This window comes from Panthera tigris, chromosome F3 (assembly GCF_018350195.1).
Source record: "Panthera tigris isolate Pti1 chromosome F3, P.tigris_Pti1_mat1.1, whole genome shotgun sequence".
Lineage (NCBI taxonomy): Eukaryota > Metazoa > Chordata > Mammalia > Carnivora > Felidae > Panthera > Panthera tigris.
In genome coordinates, this window is record NC_056678.1 from 68853377 (window position 1) to 68879079 (window position 25703).

General features: G+C 61.3%; 1 protein-coding gene across 2 annotated transcripts in view; it reads right to left on the reverse strand.

Moving 5' to 3' along the window:
• Window positions 1-2813: 2813 nt before the first annotated feature.
• Window positions 2814-25703, reverse strand: part of IL6R (interleukin 6 receptor) — a 43212-nt gene continuing 20322 nt past the window's right edge. The window contains exons 7-10 of one of the 2 annotated variants that reach the window (XM_042976732.1): window positions 17079-17125; window positions 15882-15951; window positions 13159-13249; window positions 2814-6368 (exon numbers count right to left, since the gene is read on the reverse strand). In XM_042976732.1, coding sequence (XP_042832666.1) covers window positions 6122-6368; window positions 13159-13249; window positions 15882-15951; window positions 17079-17125 — 455 coding nt within the window. In that variant the 3' untranslated portion in view covers window positions 2814-6121. The remainder of the gene's footprint in view (window positions 6369-13158; window positions 13250-15881; window positions 15952-17078; window positions 17126-25703) is intronic. The other variant, XM_042976733.1, reaches the window with a different exon arrangement.

Below are 25703 nucleotides of genomic sequence, written 5' to 3' on the forward strand. Positions count from 1 at the left end.
CTCATGAAAAAAATCCTAGCGCATAAAAGAAAACAGGAGCTCCGTCGTCTTCGTGACTTCCCAGGCTCTGGAAAGTCACAGAACTGCTCAGCTAGTGCGTGTACCGGGCACCCTTGGCAAGCCTCTCCCTGCGAGGCCACAGCCTGCCTGTCCGCCTGCACCTCACACCGGACTGGCCACCCGCTCCTAGAGATGGCATCTGCTCAGAATTGTGGTGGGCACCCAGCGCCCTCCCGTGTCCCCGCGGCCGCGCCCTCCCGTGTCCCCGCGGCCGCGTCCTCCCGTGTCCCCGCGGCCGCCCCCTCCCGTGTCCCCGCGGCCGCCCCCTCCCGTGTCCCCGCGGCCGCGTCCTCCCGTGTCCCCGCGGCCGCCCCCTCCCGTGTCCCCGCGGCCGCGTCCTCCCGTGTCCCCGCGGCCGCCCCCTCCCGTGTCCCCGCGGCCGCGTCCTCCCGTGTCCCCGCGGCCGCCCCCTCCCGTGTCCCCGCGGCCGCGTCCTCCCGTGTCCCCGCGGCCGCGTCCTCCCGTGTCCCCGCGGCCGCGTCCTCCCGTGTCCCCGCGGCCGCCCCCTCCCGTGTCCCCGCGGCCGCGTCCTCCCGTGTCCCCGCGGCCGCCCCCTCCCGTGTCCCCGCGGCCGCGTCCTCCCGTGTCCCCGCGGCCGCGTCCTCCCGTGTCCCCGCGGCCGCCCCCTCCCGTGTCCCCGCGGCCGCGTCCTCCCGTGTCCCCGCGGCCGCCCCCTCCCGTGTCCCCGTGACCAGTGCCCCAACGCGAGGACACAGCACTGGTCAGGCAGACGGGGTTGGCGGCCTCGTTCAGCCTCTTAACTAGCCCGGAGTCTTGGGCCACTGCCTTCACCCCCGCCACCTCGTCTGTAAGCTGGCGAGAACGCTCACCTTGCCGCGCCCTTAGGCCGAGGGAGACTGTCCCTTTTGTGCAGCATGTGCTGGACGGTCCACAAATGGTAGCCGCCATTATTAGCGAATTGTAACAGGTCCTTTCTACCAAAAAGGGGCCGTGAACTTCCCGGCGGCCAGTGTGGCCGGTGCCGTCCCTCTCTGCTGTCCCCAGATTTTGTCTCCAGTTAATGCTATACGCTGCCACAGAAGCCCGCTCCGGCCTCGTGGCCTCCGGCACAGAGACCCTCGCTTCTGGCTGCACAGAGGGGGACCTGGGGGCTCCCACTCAGGCCCGGGGACTCGGCTATCGTGAGTCAGCGGTCTGGGACTGGGGCGGGAGCTCCTCAGACCCTCGGACCTGTCCCCGGAAACGACGGGCTGAAGGACGCCACGTCCCGAAATGGGAAGCCCCCACAGCACCCGCCACCTCCTAGAAATGGCCACATTTCAGTCACCCTGGGGCTCGTGACCCCCTTCCTCAGAACCACGTGGGGACCGACTTACCTTTCTGCGCCCACATCAGACCCACCCACGGAGTCCCTACAGTGCACCCGTGCGGGTCTGGGCCCGGGCGGGCCAACACAGGGTGCCATCTGTCCCCCAGCCTCTCCCTCACTCTTGCTGGGCACACACCCCAGGAAGTCACACAACACCGAATGTTGCAAAGTCCCTGTTGCGCAGAACGGAAACTCAAAGCCCAAAATGGAGTACAAGTGTCCTCCTGACCAATCCCGTTCTTCAAACAGGCGTAACGAAATGTTAAAATGCAGCTTCCGTGACTCAGTGAGCCATCCGTGAGCCCTGAGCGGCCGTGTTAAGCAACCTGAAGTTGCCTTAGAGCACCCTTAGCCGAGTATTTCATGCGTCTGTGGTGTGAACCTTTCACGATTTTACTGAAAAAACTCTATTCGTGTGGATTGTCGCCTAAAACTTATTACGAAACAGGACGTGGGTGAGGTGGTGTTTTGTTTTCTAAGTGACACGTTTGCGGAAGGCAGGGGCTCCCGCAACGAAAGCGCGGACTGGTCCGCATTTGGAGGCCGGTACGGGGCTCACGGTCCCTGACTGTCACTGCTCGTGCACCCGCCCCACGGCCAGCCCGCCTGCCACCACCCGGCACTGCCGGGCCACATCTGGAAGCTCGGGGCCTTAGGGCGCCCGCGAGCTCCGTCGGTGGGGTGCTCGGACTCGATCTCGGGGTCGTGAGTTCCAGCCCCACGTGGGGTGTAGAGATCGCTCTCAAGAAAAAACTTTTTGAATTCAAAAAAAGGAAGCAAGCTCGGGCCTTTGAAGAGCACACAGGCTGGCGGCTTCCCGCCTGTGGCCGGTACTGCTCACGGACCCCGAGAAAGGCCGGGCGTCCTCGCGCCTCGCGAGCAGGAAGGGCTTCCTAAGCGGCTCCTCCAAAAGCTGCGTGTCTTTGGCCTTCTCTCCGAGACGCGCCCACCGCTCGCCCGGGTCTCGCAGAAAAGGGCACTGTGACCGACAGCGACGCCCGGAGAAGAGCAGGGCACCTCCTTCTCCCCCCTCCCGCCCCCCCCCGCCCCGGACATCTGCTTCCTGTGGCGCCTTCTGCCGGACCGGGACCGACCTCGAAGGAGCCGGTGGCGCCCCGGAGGCGGTGGGCCGGGCAGGCGCCGCCGTGGCTTCCGTGGCTTCCCTCCGGGCGCCCCGCGGGGCCTCGGCTCGCAGCCTGAGCCACGCAGTCTCTGGGCCCCCGGCCTGGCGCCGCGGACACAGAGCCGCTGCGGGATGGCTCTCGTCCGTCGGGGAGGCGCGGGCGGGCCGCGGCCCGGGTTTTCCTGCCAAAGACCCTTTGCGAGAGGGGACGGTTCCAGGCTGCCGCTCGGGACGCCGCGGCGGCTTTGTGATCCCGCTGACGCCCCCTGTTCAGTCAACGGCCTCCCGATGAGCCGCGGCCCATCCCCTTCCTTCCCCGCCGGGACGGTAAACGTGGCACCGGCACCCACACCCTTCCGGAAGCCCCGGGATTCGTTTGGGGAAACGTCTGTACAATTAAAGTCTTTCGAGAAATTGCTATTGTTTCTCGGACTTATCTGATTCTTTCTAGAGGCGACTTGGTCCTGCACGGGGCGAGCGGGGGCGAGGGCTCCACTCGCTGTTAAGCCCTTGTCCCCTTTCACCAGGCAAGTCCTTCCTCTAAGCAGCCCGGTGCCCGAGGCATAATCGCATCTCAAGCATGTTTGTAGAAATTATTTATTTCAGACACTTACAGTTTTCACTTTAAACACAAAATAGCTGATAAAAAGAAAAACATATTGAAAACCATCATACTGACCCTTTGCCCCACATACAGACATCAGCGTTTGGTGTTTGCTTTCAGGTAATTAGGTAAAAAATAAACACAAAAATTAAAACTATTATTTCTCTCAAAAAAAACCAACCGCATTGTAAAGTTGAGGTATTGTGTTTAACAGACTCGTGACGCCATCCAGGTGTGGTTTCTGCACGCACAGCCTTGCTACGTGCTGTTCCTTTCTAAAGCGCGGACGTTCGCAGACTGGCAGTATTTCCTGATAATCATTAAGGTTGTCATAGAAACCGTGAGGCCCTCTGAGGCCCTGCGGGGGACGCTCAGAGGCTTCTGGCGAACAGCCCCGTTGCAGCCGGGGAGGCCAGGAAGGGCCACCCGGTGCCCGTGTGTCCAGATTGAGACAGCAACTCCCCCTGACGCCGGCTGCCAGCCTCGTGCCCAAGTGGGTCAGCCTTCAGGGCCTGTGACGAGGTGAGACAGCTCAGCTGGGCAAGACATTCTTGAACATTCTGCAGGAAACCCACCTGGCATGAGCACTCCCAGCCTGCTCTGTTCACCACCCGGCGGGCTCCAGCAGCCGACGGCACGCGTGATGATGGTGACCCACCCCGGGGCGGGGGGGGGTGGGGGGGGGGGGAGGGCGGCGGGGGGCAGGGATTCTGTGAGCCCGGAGCCCGGCAAACAGAAGGGCAAGGCCCCATCTGAGCAAGGAGCTCTCGGAGTTCCCAAAGGCTCTGCAGACACATTCAACGCTACCCCCAGACATCTCAAACGGATTTTCATTAATGCTACAGGAATTACTGACCACGTTAACTGACCTGGAACCAGGGCATTTTCAACTTTTCCCACCCGGCAGGATGAGCCGTCATTTCACACGTGACCGCCGCGGCGGCCGGTGTCAGGTGGGTAACATCGCCGTGGAGGCGTCGCGGGCCCGGGGGGCGGCCGTCGATTGGCACAGAGAGCGAGCTTGGCAGGGGCCCCTGTGCCCGCCAAGCAGCCTACAACCCAGAGGAAAACCCTCTTCCTTCATTTGCACTAGCTTATAAAGAAAGAAAGGGAGAAAACCCTCTTCAATACACACACACAAAAGGCAGTTTCATTACAATAATAACGAAAGCGGTAACAGCGTGGAGATCACAGCGGCCCTGGTGCCCTCAGCAGCCCAGAGCCCCAGATCGCCATCTTCCGCCCACGGCTCAGCCTGCCACCAGGGCAGAGCCTCGTGAAGACTCAAGGACCCACAGGCACAGAATCACCCTTTCTCATGCACACACCGGCTTTTCGTATTTCCCGTTCACAGCGTTTCTGCTGTTCTCAAAGAAACGGTATAGAAAAACAACACCAACAACAACAAAACCCCTGCCTAACTTCCGTCGGCTTAAGACCGGTTGTCAAGCGCAGCACCGGGGCCTGAGAGCTGCCCACAGCATGGCAACGAAACCCGCCCACCGGGGCAGGGACGGCGTGAGCCCGGTGAACAGCGAGCGATGCGTGGTCGTTCCACCCCGCTGCCGCCTGTCTGGTGCCGGCGGTTGTTTTTCTAAAAAGGTAGCTGATGAGAAAAGTCTGTGGTTCCTAAGTTTTCAGCCGTGGCCACGAGGCTGACTGATCACAGCTTCATCCTGGGACAGCCCGTGCTGCTGGAGGGCACTTGCTGGGGAAACCTCAGGCATCCCCCGGTTGTCACGGCCCGGACGCACGGCCACGGCCACACGCTCCGCGCTGCCCCCATCCCAGCTGAGCTGAACCGAATTCAAGGAACTGAAGGAGGCTCCACAGAAGCAGGCTTTGTAAGAAGGCCACCGCCCCCCGTGCCCGGGGCTGGGGTGGGGGCTGGACAGCGTGTCCCCTGAGGCTGCCTGGAGGGGAACAGCTGCTTCGCCCCAAGTTCGAAAAGAGGCAGTTGTTTTAGGACAAAAAGACAAGACAGAGAATGAAACCTGACTCTGCTCGAAAAGGAAAATTGTCTTTTCTCCTCCTTTTCCCCTTGACGCAGTTTTGTGCTACACAAGTGTCCTCGTCCTCACCGAAGTGACTCCTGTCCCGACACAGGGCTCTCGCGGGCTCTCGCGCCCTCTCAACATCAAACAGCAGTTCTCGTAAAAAGCAGGTTAACAGACATTCTTGCCAGTTCTTTCTGTCTTTTCACATAAATATCATCTTCCCTTGTTTCCTTGGGCTCAGCTGAAACGAAGGAGACAGAGCCGGAGCAAAGCGGGTGTGAACCCCTCGCCACCACGGAGGAGGCCCCCGCTGCCGGTTCTTGGGGGGCGAGGAGGCCTGTCCCCAGCACCTGCCCCCCTCGTCGTCTCTCCTCCTTTAGTCCTGGGGTCCAGACGGGGAACCGGAGCCAGTGCACCTGCCTGCGGTCCAGCCAGCGCCCAGGACCCCCCTTCCCATTCAGCACGGTGCGAGTGAGGAAGGCAGTACAATTCCACTTCAGACCCCCAGGCCCTGAGACGCTCTCCGACCCGTCTGTGCTGTTTTCAGGTGTGGGGAAGGCAGGCGAGCTCTCTCCCGCCCCCGGACCTGAGAAGACCGAATGTTGAAGGCACTTAGGACTCAAGCTGGGAGGTGGCTCGGTGCAGGGCACCAGGGGGCCGGCGGACGGGGGTCCCACCTGCCGCAGGGTGCAGCTCGTGGAGGCGAGCGGGGTGTGCGGACGGCCAGCAGGTCAAGTACGCCAAGCCTGCACAGCCCACACCCGGCTCTGCTCCCCTGAGCGTCCAGCACGGTGGACCCACGAGCCTGCGTGGGCTCGGGCCCCTCGGGGGCGTGTGGGAAGGGGCGGTTCCCGGACACCAGCAGGGGCCGCGCGCCTGTTCCAGGAAGCCAAGCGCCTCCTGCGAGGCCGCCCCGTGCCGCCGGCGCCCGAGAGGGGCCGGCTGGCGCTCTGTCCCGCACACGGCAGGGCCGGCCTGGCCCCCGCCTGCCCCGCGCGCCCAGCCAGCTATCTGGGTAAGAAGTAGTCTCTGTTACTGACGTCGTAAGGGCTCCGGGGGCCCCTGGCGTCCGGCCGGCCGTGCCCCGACGTGTTGTCAGACCCGAGGCTGCCGGGGTTCACGGGAGGAGAGAGGAGGGGGACGAGCCCCGGCCTGGGCTTGGGCCTCTCGGGGACCAGCTGCCCCAGAGCATACGGCGGCTGTGTGCTGGCCTTGCCTTCCTTCAGGGCCTGCAGCTTCCACGTCTTCCTGAACCTTCACGGAGACAGACAAAGACAAAGCACACGGCCGTTAGTGCCCCGGGGACGGACCCGAGTGAGAAACGCCGGCCGCTGGCTTCCCCGGGGGCCCGGCGCCGGCCTCCCGCTCAGAGGAGCGAGAGCCGTCTACTCCATCACAGGGGCTTACACGGCACGGCGCTCTGAAGAGCTGGGGGTTTCAAAAACACGCCAGGGGACACGTGTGTACTGTTGGTCCCACTTACAAACGGGGAAACTGAGGCACGCGTGGCCAGGCGTGTCCCTTCACTGCACTAAGCACGTCATCGGTCCTGTGCCACAGGCTGCGCACAGGTGCACCATGGGTCCCAGGCCCATTCACTTGGAAAAGAGAGGAAGGAAAACGGGCCTGTGGGTCAAGCTCCGGCCAGCGGGGCCGACGGCTGGCAGCCTCCATTCAGCAGGGGCAGGGCTGCCCCTCCGTCCGCAGCCCTGCTCCTCTGGGCCACTCCAGCCACGCTGGTGAGTCCGCACAGACCCCGCCGTGGGCACCGTCGGGCACAAGTGACTCATCTGACAGGAAAGCAGATCTTCAGCAGGAAGGAGATAAGCATCTCCGATCTCGGCTCCCCTCAGGCTGCTCTGCGCCGGGCCCACGGCCAGGGCGCAGGGGCCGAGAAAGTCAGTCGCGGGCCGGAGTCTCCAAAGATACATCAGGCCCCTTCCTGAGGGGCCCCGTGACCACGCGGCCGGCACCCCGCTGCCACCGCTGCCCCGCTCCCCTCTGTCACCTCCCTCGGCCCCACCTGACGTCAGCTGCTCCAGGAAGGGCTTGGAGGGAGGAGGGAAACCAGCGTCAAAAACAAGGTTTGGGGATTTTCCTTGGGTTTCTTTTTATATCAACAGGCTATTCCTGTTCTGGTGACGATAAATCATTGAGAGTTGGCTCCAATCTGCCATTGGCTGCTAGCCTGTTACCCAAATGGAATAAACAATCTTCAGAATGTTCCTGAAGGCTCCGCCATTCAGGCACCGGGCAGGGAAGGCAGCGGGGCCCTTGGGGGGGGCTACCCTCCCTCAGGGGAGAGCCGAGGGCAGGCATGACACTCTGCGTTTCAAAATATTCAGACCCTCTGACCCAGGAGTTCCATTTCTGAGAAAACACCCCAAGGAAATAGCAGGGCTGTGGGAAAAGCGTTCCGCGCGAAGATGTTAGACTCGGCGTCGTCTGTGAAAGCAAACCCACCCGAACACCCATCGAAGGCTGCTGCAGTGAGCCTGGGCACAGCGGCCCGACAGCGGCTCAGGAATTTCCTCAAGTTCAGGAAAGCGAGGTGTGACGGCAGTGAGGCGATGCGGGGAAAGCGCTTAGGTTGTAACCGGTGCCAAATTCACAAGGCAGGACTCACGGCCGTGGATACAGGACAGTCACGGCGCCGTGAGGACAGAACTGAGCCGAGGACGAGGCTCGGGAAACGCATCTAAACGCCACGGTTCTTGATCGGGCTGTGGACCATTCGCTCACTTCGCGCAAGCTCGTGCACCTGCTGGCTTGGGACGCGTGCGCTCGTCTGTGTCTGTCAGGCTTCGACCACATTCACGTTTTAACAAGCAAAAAGGCCGTCTTTGGATAACGCGGGATTTTTTTCTTCCTTCTACTTATCACCATTTAGCAAACAAATTCGTTTTGAAGCCTCTATCGGCATTATTTAACCTACAGGGAGAGCAGCGTCTGACCTCTTTTTTCCAAAGCAACTAACTGGATGGGTAACTAAGAAAGACGAGCTTTTCTTCTTTTGAAATATTTTGAGTGAATGAGACGCTTTCTACAAATGACTAGGCTCAAAGGGACTTCGGTTGCAGCCAGCCTGGGGGGGCGTCCACGGCAGGCACTGCTCTGGCCTGAGCGGGGGTTCTGAGCAGGCCGGGGGCTAGAGAGGTTGGGACATGGGGGCAAAGAACAAAGCTGAGCGGCCAGACTTCATGCACCCCAGTCGCCACCTCGTGTCTTACATATTTGGGCTTCATAATGTTTTAAGAAAAGTTTCTGCAGCTAAAAGAAAAATTTTAAAACATTTGTAACAACTGTCACTCTTTTAAACAAGTAACCCAGTGAGAAGGGACACACAAGGTAGTTTTAAAACACTGGGATGAGGGGTGCCTGGGTGGCTCAGTCAGTTGGGCGTCCGACTTCGGCTCAGGTCATGATCTCATGGTTCGCGGGTTCGAGCCCCACGTCGGGCTCTATGCTGACAGCTGGGAGCCTGGAGCCTGCTTCGGATTCCGTGTCTCCCCCTCTCTCTGCCCCTCCCCTGCTTGCTCTGTTTCTCTCTCTCTCTCTCAAAAATAAACATTTTAAAAAATTTAAAAAAAAAAGAACTGGCCTGTTTCCAAATACATATGCCTGATACGAGAGAAAACGGAAAGTCAGCAGGTGAGGAAATGAATTACTGTGTGTTCTCAACACGAGGCTGCGTAGCAACCACCCAGCGTCCAAGCACCATCCGCAGGCGAGCAAACAAGCTTCATGACGAACGGCAGGCGGTTAGCGCCCAGCCTAACGCTTCTCGCTCAGTGGTGAACGGCACAGCGAGACGGGGCCGCCGGTCAGTGAAGCCACCGGCCAGGAGCGGACGGGGCCGGACTCCCCGGGCCCACGTTGGCGCCAGCAGGCTGGCCTGGTGGGCAGGGACTCTCGGGGCTCGGGCTCTAGTCCTGGCTCCAGGCGCAAAGTCACCCTACTTCTCAGGTCCGCTCCCTCATTTGTAAAAGTAAAGAACTTGCCGAAACGACCGTGACGGCCACATCCACAGAACATGAGCTTGGGGCTTGAATCCTGGCCTTTGCAGCCGCTGTCTCCCACGCTCCCCCAGCTCCGGCCTCCTCGCGGGCCAAGTGGAGGCCCCGACGGTTCCTCGGTGGGGTCCGTGGCGGGCCCGCAGGCAGCAGGAGAGGGGCGGCGAGTGCTGGCAGGGCCCCTCTCTGCTCCAAACGTGTAAGAGCTGGTGAGACCTCGGCCTCCCGCGCTCTGGCCTCACCTGCACACCCTCCACACGACCGGCTCGCCACTGCGCTGGGCGTCCAAGCGGACGCCACCCGAACGCAGTGTGAGTCGTCACCCGGACCACCGTGGTGCCACGGCCGCTCCCGAGACTGCGCAAGGGCCCCGGGAGCGTGGCGGTCGCTCGCCCCCAAGCCTCCCCTCACGATCACCAGCGACAACCTCGACAGCCGCCACCAGACAAGAGGCAGGAGGGACAGGCTCCAGTTCGCCCTGCGCTGGTCCAGCCACCGGCCAAGCCTCCCGAGACCTCAGCACGGGCAACACCGTGAGCTCCCGCCAAGGCCACGAACACGCCTCCTGCCCACGCCTCAGGAGCACTGCTGGCCGACGTGTCCGCAAGCTCGGTGTGAGTGACAAAGCCGGCGGCCACCCGGTGGGAGAGGCCACGTGAAGGGGGCACGGTGCCCATCGGCCTGTGTGTTTCCTAACCTCAGCTGGAGAGGTGCGAGGACACAGCACTGAAAGGTGACCCCTGCAGGTCCCCGGGAGGTGTGGCCAGGCCCCTCGGACTCGCCCGGGGACAGACTTCCGTGGTGAGGCCCGCGTGGCACCCTCCCCATGTCTGTACACGGCTCCCGTGGGACAGACCACGTGGAACGGCACTGCGGCCCCAGGGCCTGCCTGACGCCTCACTTCTGTGTCCCGCACACACCCCGCCCCCCTCTGCCTCCGTCAGCACGGTTCCTGGCTCCCCTTTGCGTCTACACAACCTTCCCGTGTTGGAATTCCACACGGATTGTCCTGGCCTTGCCCACATCCTGTCTACATGCTCGCAGTCTCCGCGAGACTGACAGTCCGCCACACGCCCAGCTGCTGAGGCAAGAGACGTGAGGGTCACACTGGACCCTTGCCCCTCCTCCTGCTCATCTGATCCGTCTTCAAATCTGGCCAGTTCTTCCTCTAAAACACATGCCGCCACCAGCAGCACAAGCTAGATGAGGAGGGGGAGGCCAGCACGGGCCCCCCGGGGCCCGCTCACCACGGGACAAGGCCACGGGCCTCCAGACCCTGCTCACCCCGGGAGAGGCCACGGCCCCCCCGGGCCCCACTCACCACGGGACGAGGCCACGGGCCCCTTGGACCCTGCTCACCACGGGACGAGGCCATGGCCCCCCCGGGCCCTGCTCACCATGGGACGAGGCCACAGGCCCCCAGACCCTGCTCACCATGGGACGAGGCCACGGGCCACCCGGCCCCAATCACCACGGGACGAGGCCACAGCCCCCCAGGCCCCACTCACCATGGGACGAGGCCACGGGCCCCCCAGGCCCCGCTCACCACGGGACGAGGCCACAGGCCCCCAGACCCTGCTCACCACGGGACAAGGCCACGGGCCTCTTGGACCCTGCTCACCATGGGACAAGGCCACGGCCCCCCCGGGCCCCGCTCACCACAGGATGAGGCCACGGGCCCCCTGGACCCCGCTCACCTTGGGACGAGGCCACGGGCCCCCTGGGCCCCGCTCACCACGGGACGAGGCCACGGGCCCCCCGAACCCTGCTCACCTTGGGACGAGGCCACGGGCTCCCCGGGCCCTGCTCACCACGGGACGAAGCCATGGGCCCCCCAGACCTTGCTCACCTCCGGACAAGGCCACTGCCCCCCCGGACCCCGTTCACCATGGGACGAGGCCACGGGCCCCCAGGCTCCGCTCACCACGGGACGAGGCCACGGGCCCCTTGGACCCTGCTCACCACGGGAAGAGGCCACGGCCTCCCCAGGCCCCGCTCACCATGGGACGAGGCCACGGGCCCCTTGGACCCTGCTCACCACGGGACGAGGCCACAGCCCCCCCGGGCCCCGCTCACCACGGGACGAGGCCACAGGCCCCCAGACCCTGCTCACCACGGGACAAGGCCACGGCCCCCCCGGGCCCCACTCACCACGGGACGAGGCCATGGCCCCCCCGGGCCCTGCTCACCACGGGACGAGGCCACAGGCCCCCAGACCCTGCTCACCACGGGAGAGGCCACAGCCCCCCGAGGCCCCGCTCACCACGGGACAAGGCCACGGGCCCCTTGGACCCTGCTCACCACAGGAAGAGGCCATGGGCCCCTTGGACCCTGCTCACCACAGGAAGAGGCCATGGGCCCCTTGGACCCTGCTCACCACAGGAAGAGGCCATGGCCTCCCCAGGCCCCGCTCACCACGGGACGAGGCCACAGGCCGCTTGGACCCTGCTCACCACGGGACGAGGCCACAGCCCCCCAGGCCCCGCTCACCATGGGACGAGGCCACAGGCCCCCAGACCCTGCTCACCATGGGACGAGGCCACGGGCCACCCAGCCCCGATCACCACGGGACGAGGCCACAGCCCCCCAGGCCCCGCTCACCACGGGACGAGGCCACAGGCCCCCAGACCCTGCTCACCACAGGAGAGGCCACGGCCCCCCCAGGCCCCGCTCACCATGGGACGAGGCCACGGGCCCCTTGGACCCTGCTCACCACGGGACGAGGCCACAGCCCCCCAGGCCCCGCTCACCATGGGACGAGGCCACGGGCCCCCAGACCCTGCTCACCATGGGACGAGGCCACGGGCCCCTTGGACCCTGCTCACCACGGGACGAGGCCACAGCCCCCCAGGCCCCGCTCACCACGGGACGAGGCCACGGGCCCCCCGGACCCTGCTCACCTTGGGACGAGGACACGGCCCCCCAGGCCCCGCTCACCACGGGACGAGGCCACGGCCCCCCCGGGCCCTGCTCACCACAGGACGAGGCCACGGGCCCCTTGGACCCTGCTCACCACGGGACGAGGCCACAGCCCCCCAGGCCCCGCTCACCATGGGACGAGGCCACAGGCCCCCAGACCCTGCTCACCATGGGACGAGGCCACGGGCCACCCGGCCCCGATCACCACGGGACGAGGCCACAGCCCCCCAGGCCCCGCTCACCATGGGACGAGGCCACGGGCCCCCCAGGCCCCGCTCACCACGGGACGAGGCCACAGGCCCCCAGACCCTGCTCACCACGGGACAAGGCCACGGGCCCCTTGGACCCTGCTCACCACGGGACAAGGCCACGGCCCCCCCGGGCCCCGCTCACCACAGGATGAGGCCACGGGCCCCCTGGACCCCGCTCACCTTGGGACGAGGCCACGGGCCCCCCGGGCCCCGCTCACCACGGGACGAGGCCACGGGCCCCCCGAACCCCGCTCACCTTGGGATGAGGCCACGGGCTCCCCGGGCCCTGCTCACCACAGGACGAAGCCACGGGTCCCCCGGACCCTGCTCACCTCAGGACGAGGCCATGGGCCCCCCAGACCTTGCTCACCTCCGGACAAGGCCACTGCCCCCCCGGACCCCGTTCACCATGGGACGAGGCCACGGGCCCCCAGGCTCCGCTCACCATGGGACGAGGCCACAGGCCCCCAGACCCTGCTCACCACGGGACAAGGCCACGGGCCCCTTGGACCCTGCTCACCACAGGACGAGGCCACGGCCCCCCCGGGCCCTGCTCACCACGGGACGAGGCCACGGGCCCCCCGGGCCCCGCTCACCTTGGGACGAGGCCACAGGCCCCCCGGACCCCACTCACCTTGGGACGAGACCACGGGCTCCCCGGGCCCTGCTCACCACAGGACGAGGCCACGGGTCCCCCGGACCCTGCTCACCTCGGGACGAGCCATGGGCCCCCCGGACCTTGCTCACCTCGGGACGAGGCCACTGCCCCCCTGGACCCCGTTCACCATGGGACGAGGCCACGGGCCCCCCGGACCCTGCTCACCACGGGACGAGGCCACGGGTCCCCCGGACCCTGCTCACCTCAGGACGAGGCCAACGCACAGGAGCGTTCCGAAGGCCAGGCTTCCTCCGGCCACCAGGAAGGTGGGCAGTGGCACCGAAGAGTCTTGCACTAGGAGGAGAGAGAACAGGAGGAGGAACAGGAAACCAGGTGCCATCAGGACCCGAGGGAACCTCGCCCCGGAGGCCTGCCCTGCTAGCCCTCCAGAGCCGGCTCCGGAGGACTCGGCCCAGCACAGTGCGACCCCGGGCTCCCAGCCTGGCGAGAGACGCCCCCCCACCCCCCCCGCTGAACAGCTCTGGCCCGGCCCCCAAGGCACGGGGGTGCAAGAGCCCGGAGGCTTTGGGGACCCCGTCGACGCAACTCCACTGAGGACGGAGTCAGGGGCTCAGGCAGGTGAAATCAAGCTTTCTCCACTGGGGTGTCACCTGTCACCCCACTTGGTCCTCAAGCCCCAGCCACATGGACCTCATCTGTCCACCACGTGCCGTGTTCCTGCTCCTTCCGGACCCCCCCTGCCCCCAGTCTCCTTCTTCCCTTCCAGAATGCTCTTCCCGCCTGAGCCGTCCAGCCCCAACCAGACCTTCGGCGTCACAAGAGGTGATGCCATTTCCTCTGCGGAGCGACCTCGCTCCGGGCGCCCGTGGCACCTCTCCAGCTGCAGCTCGAGCTCCCGGCAGCGGGGCCACAGGTGTCCCCACGGTCAACCCCCCCTGCTCATGCGGAGCCCGCACACAGCAGGCTCTGCGGGGACCGAAAGAACAAACTGGTTCGTGGGCAACCACGTCCCCTCCCGCAGCTGCCACACGGAGCTGGTGCCCGGAGTCCACACTCCGTGGCTGGGCCCGCACACCCTCGCGGCTCCCGGGCTCCTCCAGGCGTGTCCACCATGGGCCGCGACGCCTCCTGACGCTCATCACTTCAAGCGCCCGCTGGATGCGGCCGTCAGGAGCCCAGACCAGGCACCGGCTGCAGGACGGGTGTCCCCGCGCCTGGCAGAGACGGCCGTGTAACAGAGGCAGTACGACTGGCTTCCTCACTAACACTTCACCGTCTTTGATATTTGTTCCTTCCCTCATTCAACAAATGTTTATTGACTATTTATCAATAGAAGTCTCTGTTCGGAGCCACAGGGATACAGGATGACAGAAAAGCTCCCGCCTTCCTGGATCTTACATTCTAATCGACAGAGAGACAAACAAATAAATGTCACGTGACCTTAGCAGGGACAAGGGCAATGATGACAAAGAAAGCAGAGGAAGGTCAAGGAATGACAGGGGTGGAGGCTGGGGGTGGGGCGTCAGACGTAGGACAGGCCCCTAGCAGAGGGCTCTGAGCAGAGGCCTGGCTGTGTAAAGGAGCTGGCCAGGTCAGGGGAAGAGCACACGGGCAGAGCAGGCAGCGTGTGCAAAGGCCCCGAGGTAGAGAATGTGAGTGCAGAGCGAGCGACAGGGAGAGTGGACGAGGCGAGGTCTGAGACGGGCACTGACCTCGCAGAGACCAGAGCCCAGATCTGTGACTGCACAGTCGCTCTGGCTGCTGGCTGGAGAGGGTCTGCTGGGCGTTAGGAGGAAAAGACGGGAGACCCGCACCAGCTCCTGAAGTCCTGGCAGAGGGGACGAATCCCTGGGAACAGCAGGGCTCGGGGACTGGACGTGGGGCAGGGGTAGAAGAGGACGTGCGCTCGACCCCCTCCGCCCGCCCCCGACCGCCCTGAGCGGCCCAGTGCATGTGGCACCGGTTCCCAAGACGAGGAGGACGGAAAAGAAGAGACTGGGGCTGGAAAGGGCCGGGGGCATCAAGTGCTCAGTTTCCGACATAAGTATGAAATTCCCAGCGAGCGTCAGGCCACGGGCACGTGCCCACTGGGCGCTGGGCAGGGAGCCCGGCCATCGATGGACCCACGGACGGCCTTCCCGGAGACAGGGCTGGAGGAGCTCCTCGCTGAGGCCCCTCCCCACCGCAGCCCCTGAACTGCACCCCACCCCCACCCTACCACTCGAGGCCCATTCAAACGGCACCTCCCCCAGAACGTTCTGTGGTCCCGACTGCACACACCCTCGGACATCTCCAAATTCCCCTCGCTTTATCGATGCCTCTGCTTTGGCCGTCTCCACGCCGCTCTCCATCGCACTCCCTGCTTTCCTCCATCGGAGCCTGACCCCGGGAGGGTGGGGTGGCTTCGGTCCCCCCGAGCCCCCAGCTGTGCAGAACTCAGGCCCAGGTAGTCAGCAGGTCCTTCCCAGGTGCATTGTAGCGGGGCCTGCAACCGGGATGGGGCCCGGGCAGCCAGCATCCGGTGGGGTGGGGGCTTCCACAGAGAGCCGGGAGCCGTGCCGAGGCCCCAGCCTGCGCTCCGGGAGCCCACACGTATGGCGGACCCGGGTCCCTCCTGACGCTGGTGAGCTTTCCTGCTCTTGCAGGTACACGGGAGCGGAGCACTGAAATCCAGGCTCCCAGAGAGTTCCGCCAGCCTGCATTCCGCGTCAGACCCCAATCCTTTTGTTTGTGTTCTAGGCGAGCTGGGGCATATTTCACTGATCTGTGCCATTCTCCCTACGGTTCCCTCACCGTACGTCAGCCAACGGCCTCAGACGGGGGCCTGCAAAGTAGCGTCTCTGTCACAGCTCCTCCCCTTCAGCACACTGGCCTTCTGCCAACACTTCCGAATAAGAACGGACGTGATGCAGAGGAGTCCCTGTGCCCCTGATATCACCGGAGTGTGAATACACCCAGTCCTTACCTGGGAGGCTGGTTGCATTTGCACAATCTTTCAAGAGATCATTTTCATCGTCTCCATCAGTAGTCGGTGCCTAAAACAGAGATCCCCCCTGTAAGCGCGTTTCTGCAGATTCCGCCATCATCTGGGACCAGCTCAGACCTCCTCCTCAACCCTCTATGGTCCATCCATGGCATCCTTCCCTCTGTCTCAGGGACCTCTCCACTCCTGACCTGTGCCTCTCGACGTCTGCACCGTCATTTGTGTTATTTGTATCTATACCTCGCCAGCTCGAGGCAGGACTCCTTCCCGGCTGCCTCTCCACCAGGGCTTGGGGCACGGCACCTCTCCCAAAGGAGAGGCTCCCCGGACAGGCTACAGCAGCACTGTCCCCCACGTCCCATGCCAGGGTGCGGGTGCCCCCATCTCCTGGGAAAACCGCAGGCCAGAATCCTGGACCCCCCACTTACCAGCTCTGTGACCTTGGACAGATCCTGTAACCCGCGTGGGTATCTGTTTTCCTCCCTCGCGGGCACCACCGCCTTAGCTCTGAACCCCGGCTAACGACAGGATCAAACAAGACTGCGGGTACAGGGCTCGGCACCGAGCACATCTGGGCTGGCCCTCAGCCAGCGCCCACCCCGCACCTGGCCACACGGCACAGGCTGTACCCGGAGCCTCTTCCGCCGGTGCCTGGGAAGCCCTGCATCGGCCACATATGAGGTGCGAGGCCGGGGCTCCTTCCCTGGGCTGCTGGCTCCAGGAGGGGCTGAGCCTCCCAGTTTAGCTGGCCCTCAGGGGATTAAGGACCACAGGACAGGCAGCTGGGTGGGAAATTGGATTACCCAAAGATTTGTTAAGCAGCTTCAGAGGTAATCCTCTTTCCAGAAAATTATGACACCGGGAGCCCACAGGGGAAAGGCTCAGATGCACCGAATTTGATTCCGAGCTCAGTGGCGTCTCTCAGATCAGAGAAGAGACCTCGGCCACGAGGCACAGGGCGTTCTTCGAGCCAGGCCAGCCAACTCCACAGACCACCGTGACCGCGACTGTCCTGGGACAACCGAACTGCCCTGACCCCGTCGTACAGAGGCTCGAAGAGAGCACGTGACTGGCCCGTGGCCACATTTCCAGTAAGTGGCAGGGCTGGGATCCGAACCGAGTTCCGTCCGGTGCCAGCCCACAGTCCCCAGCCCAGGTGCTGCTGTCCTGGCCACTCACCTGCGTGGAGGGGGGCGCCTCCGTCTTGGCTGGGGGGCTCCTGGGTTCTGCGGGCGGAAGAGTCACAATTAATGACGGACAGACCCCGAACTCTCCCAGAGTAAGCTCGTTGCCGTGTTGGCGAAAAGAACGTTACGCTAGAATAAGCTGGTAGCCAGCCCTAGACAATTAGTTATGTCAGTATATATAAATATTGCATACAAAACTATATATAAATGTATAATTAAATTCGTTACATAAATTAAGTAGTTATGTAAGTTAGGAGATAGCCATAGGTTGCAACAGTCTTTAAAAATAAAGGAGATGGGCCCCTGGGTGGCTCAGTCGGTTGGGCGGCCAACTTCGGCTCAGGTCATGATCTCGCGGTCTGTGAGTTCGAGCCCCGCGTCGGGCTCTGGGCTGACAGCTCAGAGCCTGGAGCCTGTTTCAGATTCTGTGTCTCCCTCTCTCTCTCTGCCCCTCCCCTGTTCATGTTCTGTCTCTGTCTCAAAAATAATTAACGTTAAAAAAAAAATTAAAAAAATAAAAGAAATAAAAATAAAGGAGAAAAATGTTGAGAATATAGTTATACGAAAAATACAAGACAAGGGAGGCTCATACGGTCTGATGTAAAGTCCCTAAAGAAAGAGATTTAGTCCACGGTCATAACACCCTGAACACGCCCGATCTCATCTGATCTCGGAAGCTAAGCAGGGTTGGGCCTAGTTAGTACTTGGATGGGAAGAAAGAGATTTATATCACTGTTTATTATACATTATATACATACATATATATTTACACACAGGGAACAAACAAACAGAACAAGTCACTGGATGGAAGCACTATTGACATTAAAATTTTTTTTTTAATTTTTTTTTTTTAATTTTTTTTTTAACATTTATTTTTCAGACAGAGAGACACAGCATGAACGGGGGAGGGGCAGAGAGAGAGGGAAACATAGAACCGGAAGCAGGCTCCAGGCTCTGAGCTGTCAGCCCAGAGCCCGACGCGGGGCTCGAACCCGTGGACCGCGAGATCGTGACCTGAGCCGAAGTCGGACGCTTAACCGACTGAGCCACCCAGGCGCCCCTTTTTTAATTTTTTAAGTGTTTATTTTTGAGAGAGAGACAAAGCGTGAGTGGGGGAGGGGCAGAGAGAGAGACAGAGGATCCAAAGGAGGCTCCAGGCTCTGTGCTGTCAGCACAGAGCCAGATATGGGGCTCGAACCCAAAAACCGTGAGATCATGACCTGAGCCCCCCAGGCACCCCAACATTTTAATTTTCTTCTATTCACCTTTCACAACAAAAAATAGTTAAGTTCTCATCCGCCTGGGTGGGTTTGGTAGGCTTTGCCCAGTAAGGGACATGGTCCAGGCACACAGGAGGCCCCCCTTCCTGGGAACAGTATTTCTGCAGAACCCCGCCCCCCCCACCCCGCCACAGGAGGCCAGGCATCAAAGCAAGAGCACCAACATGAGGACAGGCCTTGCGGCAAGCGTGGGCCCGAGGGACCAGGGCCTGAACTGTGACAGGCCACGGGTGGAATGCTCTGGGGTTTAAATATTTTCTTTCCAGCCCATCATTTTTCCGTTGAGAAGTTAAAAACACTACGGAAACAGTTTACACAAAGATACGGAGCCTAACCTGAACCAGGAGTAGGATAAGGGGACAGAGAAGGTGACCACGCTTCTGCTCAGGAGGGAATGTCCAGCAGGACAGTGCTGTCCCCAGGAGGGCAGGAAACACACAGCAGCAGCCCTGGAGGGGACACCAGAGCATGTTCACCATCCCATTGTGCAGAGGAAACAGAGCCCAGAGAGGGAAAGCAGCCAGTCCAAGATCACACAGCCAGTCAGCCCGAGATCAGCCTGGGGAAGACGGGGAGGAGCCAGTGCCCAGCGGAAAACAGTGCACAGCGGGTGTCGGCCGGCCGAGCACAGGGCACGGGGCACCGACGAGAGCTAAAACCAGGAGTCGGGGCAGCCCTGTCGGGAAATACAGCTGACCACAGACGGTCACTCGATCCAGGGCTTCCGAAGCCCAGCCACGTTCCCTTCCTGCGTGGCTCTTTAGATCCCATCCTTGGTCTGTGGCCTCAGAACCTCGGGGCTGGGACCCAGATATCAGGGGTTTTAAAGGCTCTACAGGCGCGCCCGGGTGGCTCGGTCGGTGAAGCATCCGACTCTTGGCTTCGACTCGGGTCGTGATCTCAGGGTCCCGAGTTCAAGCCCCTCGTCAGGCTCTGTGCTGACAGCACGGAGCCCTCTCGGGATTCTCTCTCTCCCTCTCTCTCTGCCCCTTCCCAGCTCGTTTTCTCTTTCTCTCTCTCTCTCTCAAAATAAATAAACATTATTAACAAAATACCTTAAAATTAAGTCTCACATAACGAGACTTTTTAAAAGTCTTAGGTGACCTTGATGACCATGGGGCCCTGATTCAGACCATTCTGTCCCCAGAGAGAGAAGGTAAAGTCTTTTGCATTGTTCTGAATAAAAACCATTTCCACTTTACAGACGGACACACCAGGGCTCAAGGGCAGTCAGGCCAAGACCGCCAGGAAAGTACCACGAACGTTGCCGGGACCAGCCTTTGTGGACGGCCACGGCGCACCAGCCCCGAGGGGTCCAGGCACCTGCAGTTCTGTCCCGTTTTACACTCAGCGTCCCCAGGAGGCAGGCACCGTGAGCTCAGGTTTACAAAGACACTGAGGCTCAGAGAGACGTCGCCCACGTCAGGGAGCGCATTGTGCTTTCCTGTTTAGGCAAAAGCATTTCTATTTCCTAACGTCTCCCCCCAGCCGGCAAGTTGGGCGAGAGAAGGAACACACACCCGTGTCCCCGTGTCCCCCGTGTCCCCGCAGCTCCGTATCCCCGTGTCCCTCGTGTCCCCGCGGCCCCGGACGTGGCCGTGGCGGTAATGAGAGCCTGCATTTACGGAGCACCTACCACGTGCCAGCCTCCTACTTCACATGACTTCACAAGTCCAGGCTTCGGGACAGCACTCGGTCACTCTGTCACAGTCCCGTCACTCACCCCCATTCTACAGACGGGGAAACAGCCACAGGGACGTCCAACAACTTGCCCAGTTTTGTAAGAAGTGAGTGACCAATCTTTCTGGCTCTAAGAACGCACTTTTTTTCTTTATTTTAAAACCATCTCTAGATTGAACATTTCTCAGATTCAGAGACTGTATCTTGCTCATCTCTGTGAACCTAGTATTTAACACATTTTTTCTCAAGAACCATGTAGTTAGTAAAATTTCGATTACGGAGAAGCACTTAGGAAGAAGACTACTTGAAACATGAAGCGTGTTGCCACTGCGGGTTTTCCTCGTGTGACGATTTCCGAGACGACAGGAGGCCCTTTCACATTCGTCACAAAATCAGTGAACTAACAGAGACCACACACGAGTTTCGGCGTTTTTTTCACACGAGTTCTTAAAACAAGAAACTTCTTTCCGTGAACTTGAGGGTTGGTCTGAGTCTGTCTGCTCGGGTTTTGGGACAGAGAAGTCCAGGATAACCTCTCTTAGACACCGTCTCCTCATTTCTGAGCAAGGCGGACAGCTTCCTCCGGGACAGATCACCTGAGATCACATGCGCGGAAAGTACCGCAGCCTGGTGCACGGTATTTGTTTTAAAACGGACCTGGGGTGCCTGGGGGGCTCAGTCAGTTGAGTATCCAACTTCAGCTCAGGTCATGATCTCGCAGTTTGTGGGTTCGAGCCCCGCGTCGGGCTCTGTGCTGACCGCTCAGAACCTGGAGCCCGCTTCGGATTCTGTGTCTCCTTCTCTCTCTGCCCCTCCCCCGCTCACACACTCTCTCTCAAAAATGAATAAACATTAAAATAAATAAATAAATAGATAGATAGATAGATAAATAAATAAATAAATAAATAAATAAATAAATAAAAACTGGCCTCAAAATTGGGAACAAAGAACGTAACAAGTCCTGGGGGCGGGGGTTGCCTGGCTGGCTCAGTGGGTTAAGCGTCCAACTCTTGATTTCAGCTCAGATCACGATCTCTCAGTTCGTGAGTTCGAGCCCCACATCAGGCTGTGTGCTGGCAGCTCAGAGCCTGCTTGGGATTCTCTCTCTCCGTCCCTCCCGTGCACTCTCTCAAAATAAATAAAGAAACTTTGTAAAAATTTTTTACAAAATAATAACAAGTCCTGGGGATGTGACGCACAGTACAGCGACCACAGTGAACAGTGCCCACATTGCTTATTTGAAAGTTGCCGAGACTGGATCTTAGAAGTTCCCATCACAAGAAACAGACTGTCTGTAATTATGTGTGATGACGGACAGACAGTGTGATCATCATTCAGCAACATATACAAATACCAAGTCATTAAGTTGGACATCTGAAACTAATACGACATGATATGTCAATTATATCTCAATAAAACCGGGGAGGTGCAGAGAACATACATTTTTTTCTAAGAAAATATTTTTAAATTGCATATTATGACCAGTTAAGGGCAGGGCTCAGGGGTAGGAGTACAGAGAGCGAAACAAGTGGGCCAAGAATAAAAAGCGGAAAAAGAAAAAAGGAGGCCGAGGTTGCAGAGAGGTGAGGGGACAGGGACAGGGGGAGGAACCACAGAGCCAGACGCCCGCAGGAAGGGGGCCAGGGGACAGCTGTCTGCAGGGCCACCCACTCTGGGCTCAGTCCCTGCTTCCCACCTGCCTACACAGGCCACAAACCACCAACCAGAAAGTCAATCACTGCTCCTCCCGTGGTGCAAACACCAAAGCCCTCACGGAGGCGCTGACAGTCCCCTGCGGCCGGGCCCCAAGCACCCCTGGGTGGTCCGCAGAGAGCCCCCTAGTCTGAGGCCACAGGAGAAAACCTCGGGGGAGCAGCTTGGCTGCCGAAGCGTCTCACCCCTTCTTTATGACACGATGGAAAATGGCAATATGGCAACAGCTACATTTTACTTAACTATTCGCATCCTTACTGAGCAAAATTAAAAGTTGGCAACCACAGGGCGCCTGGGTGGCTCAGCCCGTTGAGCGTCCGACTTCGGCTCACGTCATGATCTCGCGGTCCGGGAGTTCAAGCCCCACATCAGGCTCTGTGCTGACGGCTCAGAGCCCGGAGCCTGTTTCGGATTCTGTGTCTCCCCCTCTCTCTGCCCCTCCCCTGCTCACACTCTGTCTCTGTCTCTGTCTCTCTCAAAAATGAATGAAACTCTAAAAGTTGGCAACCTTATATGGCCCTAAAGCTCTCTTCAGAAATGTCACAGCCGGTGGAGGCCCAGCGCGCAGGAGTGAGTGCACCGGGCAGCGTGCAGGCAGGGCTCACCGGTGCGGCCCCCCCGGGTGGTGGGACACACGTGTGCAGGTGCCTGGGGCCGCTGGACCGGGGAGGCGAGTGAGCGGCCAGGCGTGGGGGTCAGCTGGCGGCCGCCCTGGGAGGCCCCTCGGGGCACAGCCTCTGCAGAAACCTGTGCCCGACGGGCTCCTGAACCCCGGCCGTTCCCACCTGGGCTCGGGGAGGCCCCCAGCTCCGGCCTCGGGACACCCCAAGGGCTCCTGTGCCCGCAAGCCCCAGCACCCGCCCGGGGCCAGGCCGCACGCGGGGAGCATGCTGGGGGAGCGGGTCCGAAGGGCTGCCCAGGCCCCCGCCCCACGCTCGCTCTGCAAAGGGGCTCGCTCGATGCCACCCTGTCGGGGCCGCGGGAGGAGGGGCCTGGAGGGCGGCCTCCCGGTAGAGAGGGGCTGGCCGCCGCCTGCGAGAGTTGTCAGGGGACACTTGGCCTCCCGGAGCAGCTCGGGGGGGGGGGGGGGGGGGGGAGGATCCAAGCCGCACGGGCCCTCTCCACCCTGCACCAGCCCCCCCTGCCTGGAACAGGCCTTCCGGCACCTGCCTCATCCCAAGCCACCTTGTGCAGGTGCTGGACCTTGTGCTCGCTGCACAGCCGGCCTGCTGTCCCCTTCTCTGTGGGGACAGTCCCACACACCCTCCAGGACACGACACAACCCCTCCCCCAACCCCCGTGAAGCTTCCCCGGCTCTGTCTGGGCCGCGGCCTGACAACGCCCCGTGTGCGGAAGGACGTCTCCTCTCCGGCCTCGTGCAGACTTTCACCAGGGCTCTCGGTCCCGGCCGGCCTGGCGGCCGCACAAGACAACCACCGGACCTCCAGGCTCCGACACGCCGGGACAGGAGACAGTACGTGCCCGGCCATGAGCAGACAGGCAAAGCGACACTGGGCGTGCTCATCGACACCCGCCTGCCCTGCGGGACCCGGGCACAGAGCACCGAGCAGGGCAGCCGGGACCCACGCGCACAGAGGACACGCCGGGTGCACGCGTTGGCTCCCCGACCCACGCGGGTGTGACGGCACCGGAAACCGGGACGGACTGGCAGAAAGTACGTCACCAGGAGCATTTCCTTCGGGAAACAGGCTGCAGCTCGTTTTACAGACGACTCCCCGAAGGGAACGAGACGCACCACAGCGTCCCCACTTTCCACACGGCCCGGCCGAGGCTCTGATGGGTCACCAGCCCTGACTCCGCGCTCCGCCGTGCTCCCCACGACCCCCGCGTCCCCCAGAGGTCAGCACCCCCAGGCCGAGGCCAGGGGGCAGGCGCGGCCTGCACGCGGGGGTCCTGCGCTTGGGGAGCGCCCTGATGCCAGGGCACAGACAAGCCCAACAGCCCTGGGACTGTGCTGGCGGTGGGGCGCTAACCCTCACGCCCACGGCGCTCCCTGGTGTCCAGCCCAAACCCCCTGGCTCTGCCCTCCACAGCGGGGGAACAGCTGGCTGTCTCTCGGCGTCTTTACCGCTGGGGCTCTGGAGACCCCCCGAAACCACACACGCACAGAACGGGGTCTCCGCGCTTCCGAGGCTGATGCGAGAAGCAGCCAGGTGCGGTGTGTGAGCCCCACACTCGCTCCAGCCACAGGAACGACAGCGAAAACGTCAGAGGCTGTCCTCGGGGCTGGCGCTGCCTCTGTGGGGACGGGGTCAGTCATTTAAAGAGGGACATCCGCCAGTGAGACCCGGTGCAGGAAAAGGCAGCCAGACGGGGAGCCCCGCGGGTCGGGCCGGCTGCACCACAGCCTGGAAAGAGAAAGGCAGGCGGATGCGGGGCCGGAGGCCCACAGAGCAGACCAGCCGACGGGCTCGGGTTACCCCGGGGGGCAGTGCTGGGTTGACACGAGGAAGAACTTTCCTCTTGAACAGACACTCCTCCAAAGAAGATGCACCCGTGGCCAGAAGCACACAGAAAGTTGCTCAACACCACTAATCATTACGGAAAAGCAAATCAAAACCACAGTACTGCCTCACGGCGAGTCTCAAAACAAACAAACAAACAAAACCAGAAAATAACAAGTATCATGAGGATGTGAAGAAACTGGAACCCTGTTCGTTGCTGATAAGAACGCAAAACGGTGCGGGGGCGCCTGGGTGGCTTAGGTGAGCAGTTGAGCGTCTGACTCTTGATTTCGGCTCAGGCCACGATCTCACGGTTTGTGGGTTCGAGCCCCGTGTCGGGCTCTGCACTGACAGTGTGGAGCCTGTGTGGGATTCTCTCTCTCCCCGTCTGCCCCTCCCCTGCTTGCACCTGCACACACGCTCTCTCTCAAAATAAATTTAAAGAAAGAAGAATGCTGGGGCGCCTGGGTGGCGCAGTTGGTTGGGCGTCCGACTTCAGCCAGGTCACGATCTCGCGGTCCGTGAGTTCGAGCCCCGCGTCGGGCTCTGGGCTGATGGCTCGGAGCCTGGAGCCTGTTCCAGATTCTGTGTTTCCCTCTCTCTCTGCCCCTCCCCTGTTCATGCTCTGTCTCTCTCTGTCTCAAAAATAAATAAACATTAAAAAAAAAAGTTAAAAAAAAAAAGAGAGAAGAATGTAAAATGGTGCAGCCGCTGTGGAAAACAGCCCGATAGTTCCTCAAAGAATTAAAAATAGAGCTACTATGTGATTCAGCAATTCCACTTCTGGGTCTGTACTCAACAGAACGGGAAGCAGGGGACCGAACAGATACATACACATCGTGTTCACAGCAGCATTTTTCACAACAGAGATAAGGTGGAAGGAACCCAAGGGCCCGACCACAGAGGAGCAGTTACGCAAGACGCGATGGAATATTATTCAGCCTCAAACAGGAAGGAGATTCTGACTCGTGTTACACAGATGAACTCGACGCTACGGCGACAGGCCAGTCACGGGGACAGCCGCGGGGTGTCCACTTATATGAGGCCCGGCAGCAGCGAAACGCATAGAGGCGACGGCGACACCAGGGGCGGGGGCGGGGGCGCTGTTTAACGGGGGCAGGGTTTCAGTTTCGCAGGATGAAGAGTTCTGGGACATGGATGGCGTGACAGCCGCACAGCGGTGTGGACGTGGGGACGTACTTTCATTTTAATACACTTACAAACGGTTACCATGTAAATTTTAAGTTATGTGTGCAAATTGCACCACGATTAAGCATTTCTAAAGAGAAAGAACTTTCCAACGAAGCGATTTCTTGGAGCCGTTTGCGACCATCTGGATCCAGGGGTTGAGCGAAGAGGTGTGCGCCCAAAGCATTTCCCGCACACGAGGCTGTGCACAGCTCTCTCCCCTCGCAAAGGCTCCGGGGCCCCGGTCAGGTTCAGCACTCAGAAGAGGAGCGTGTTTGGGCTCCAAGTGTG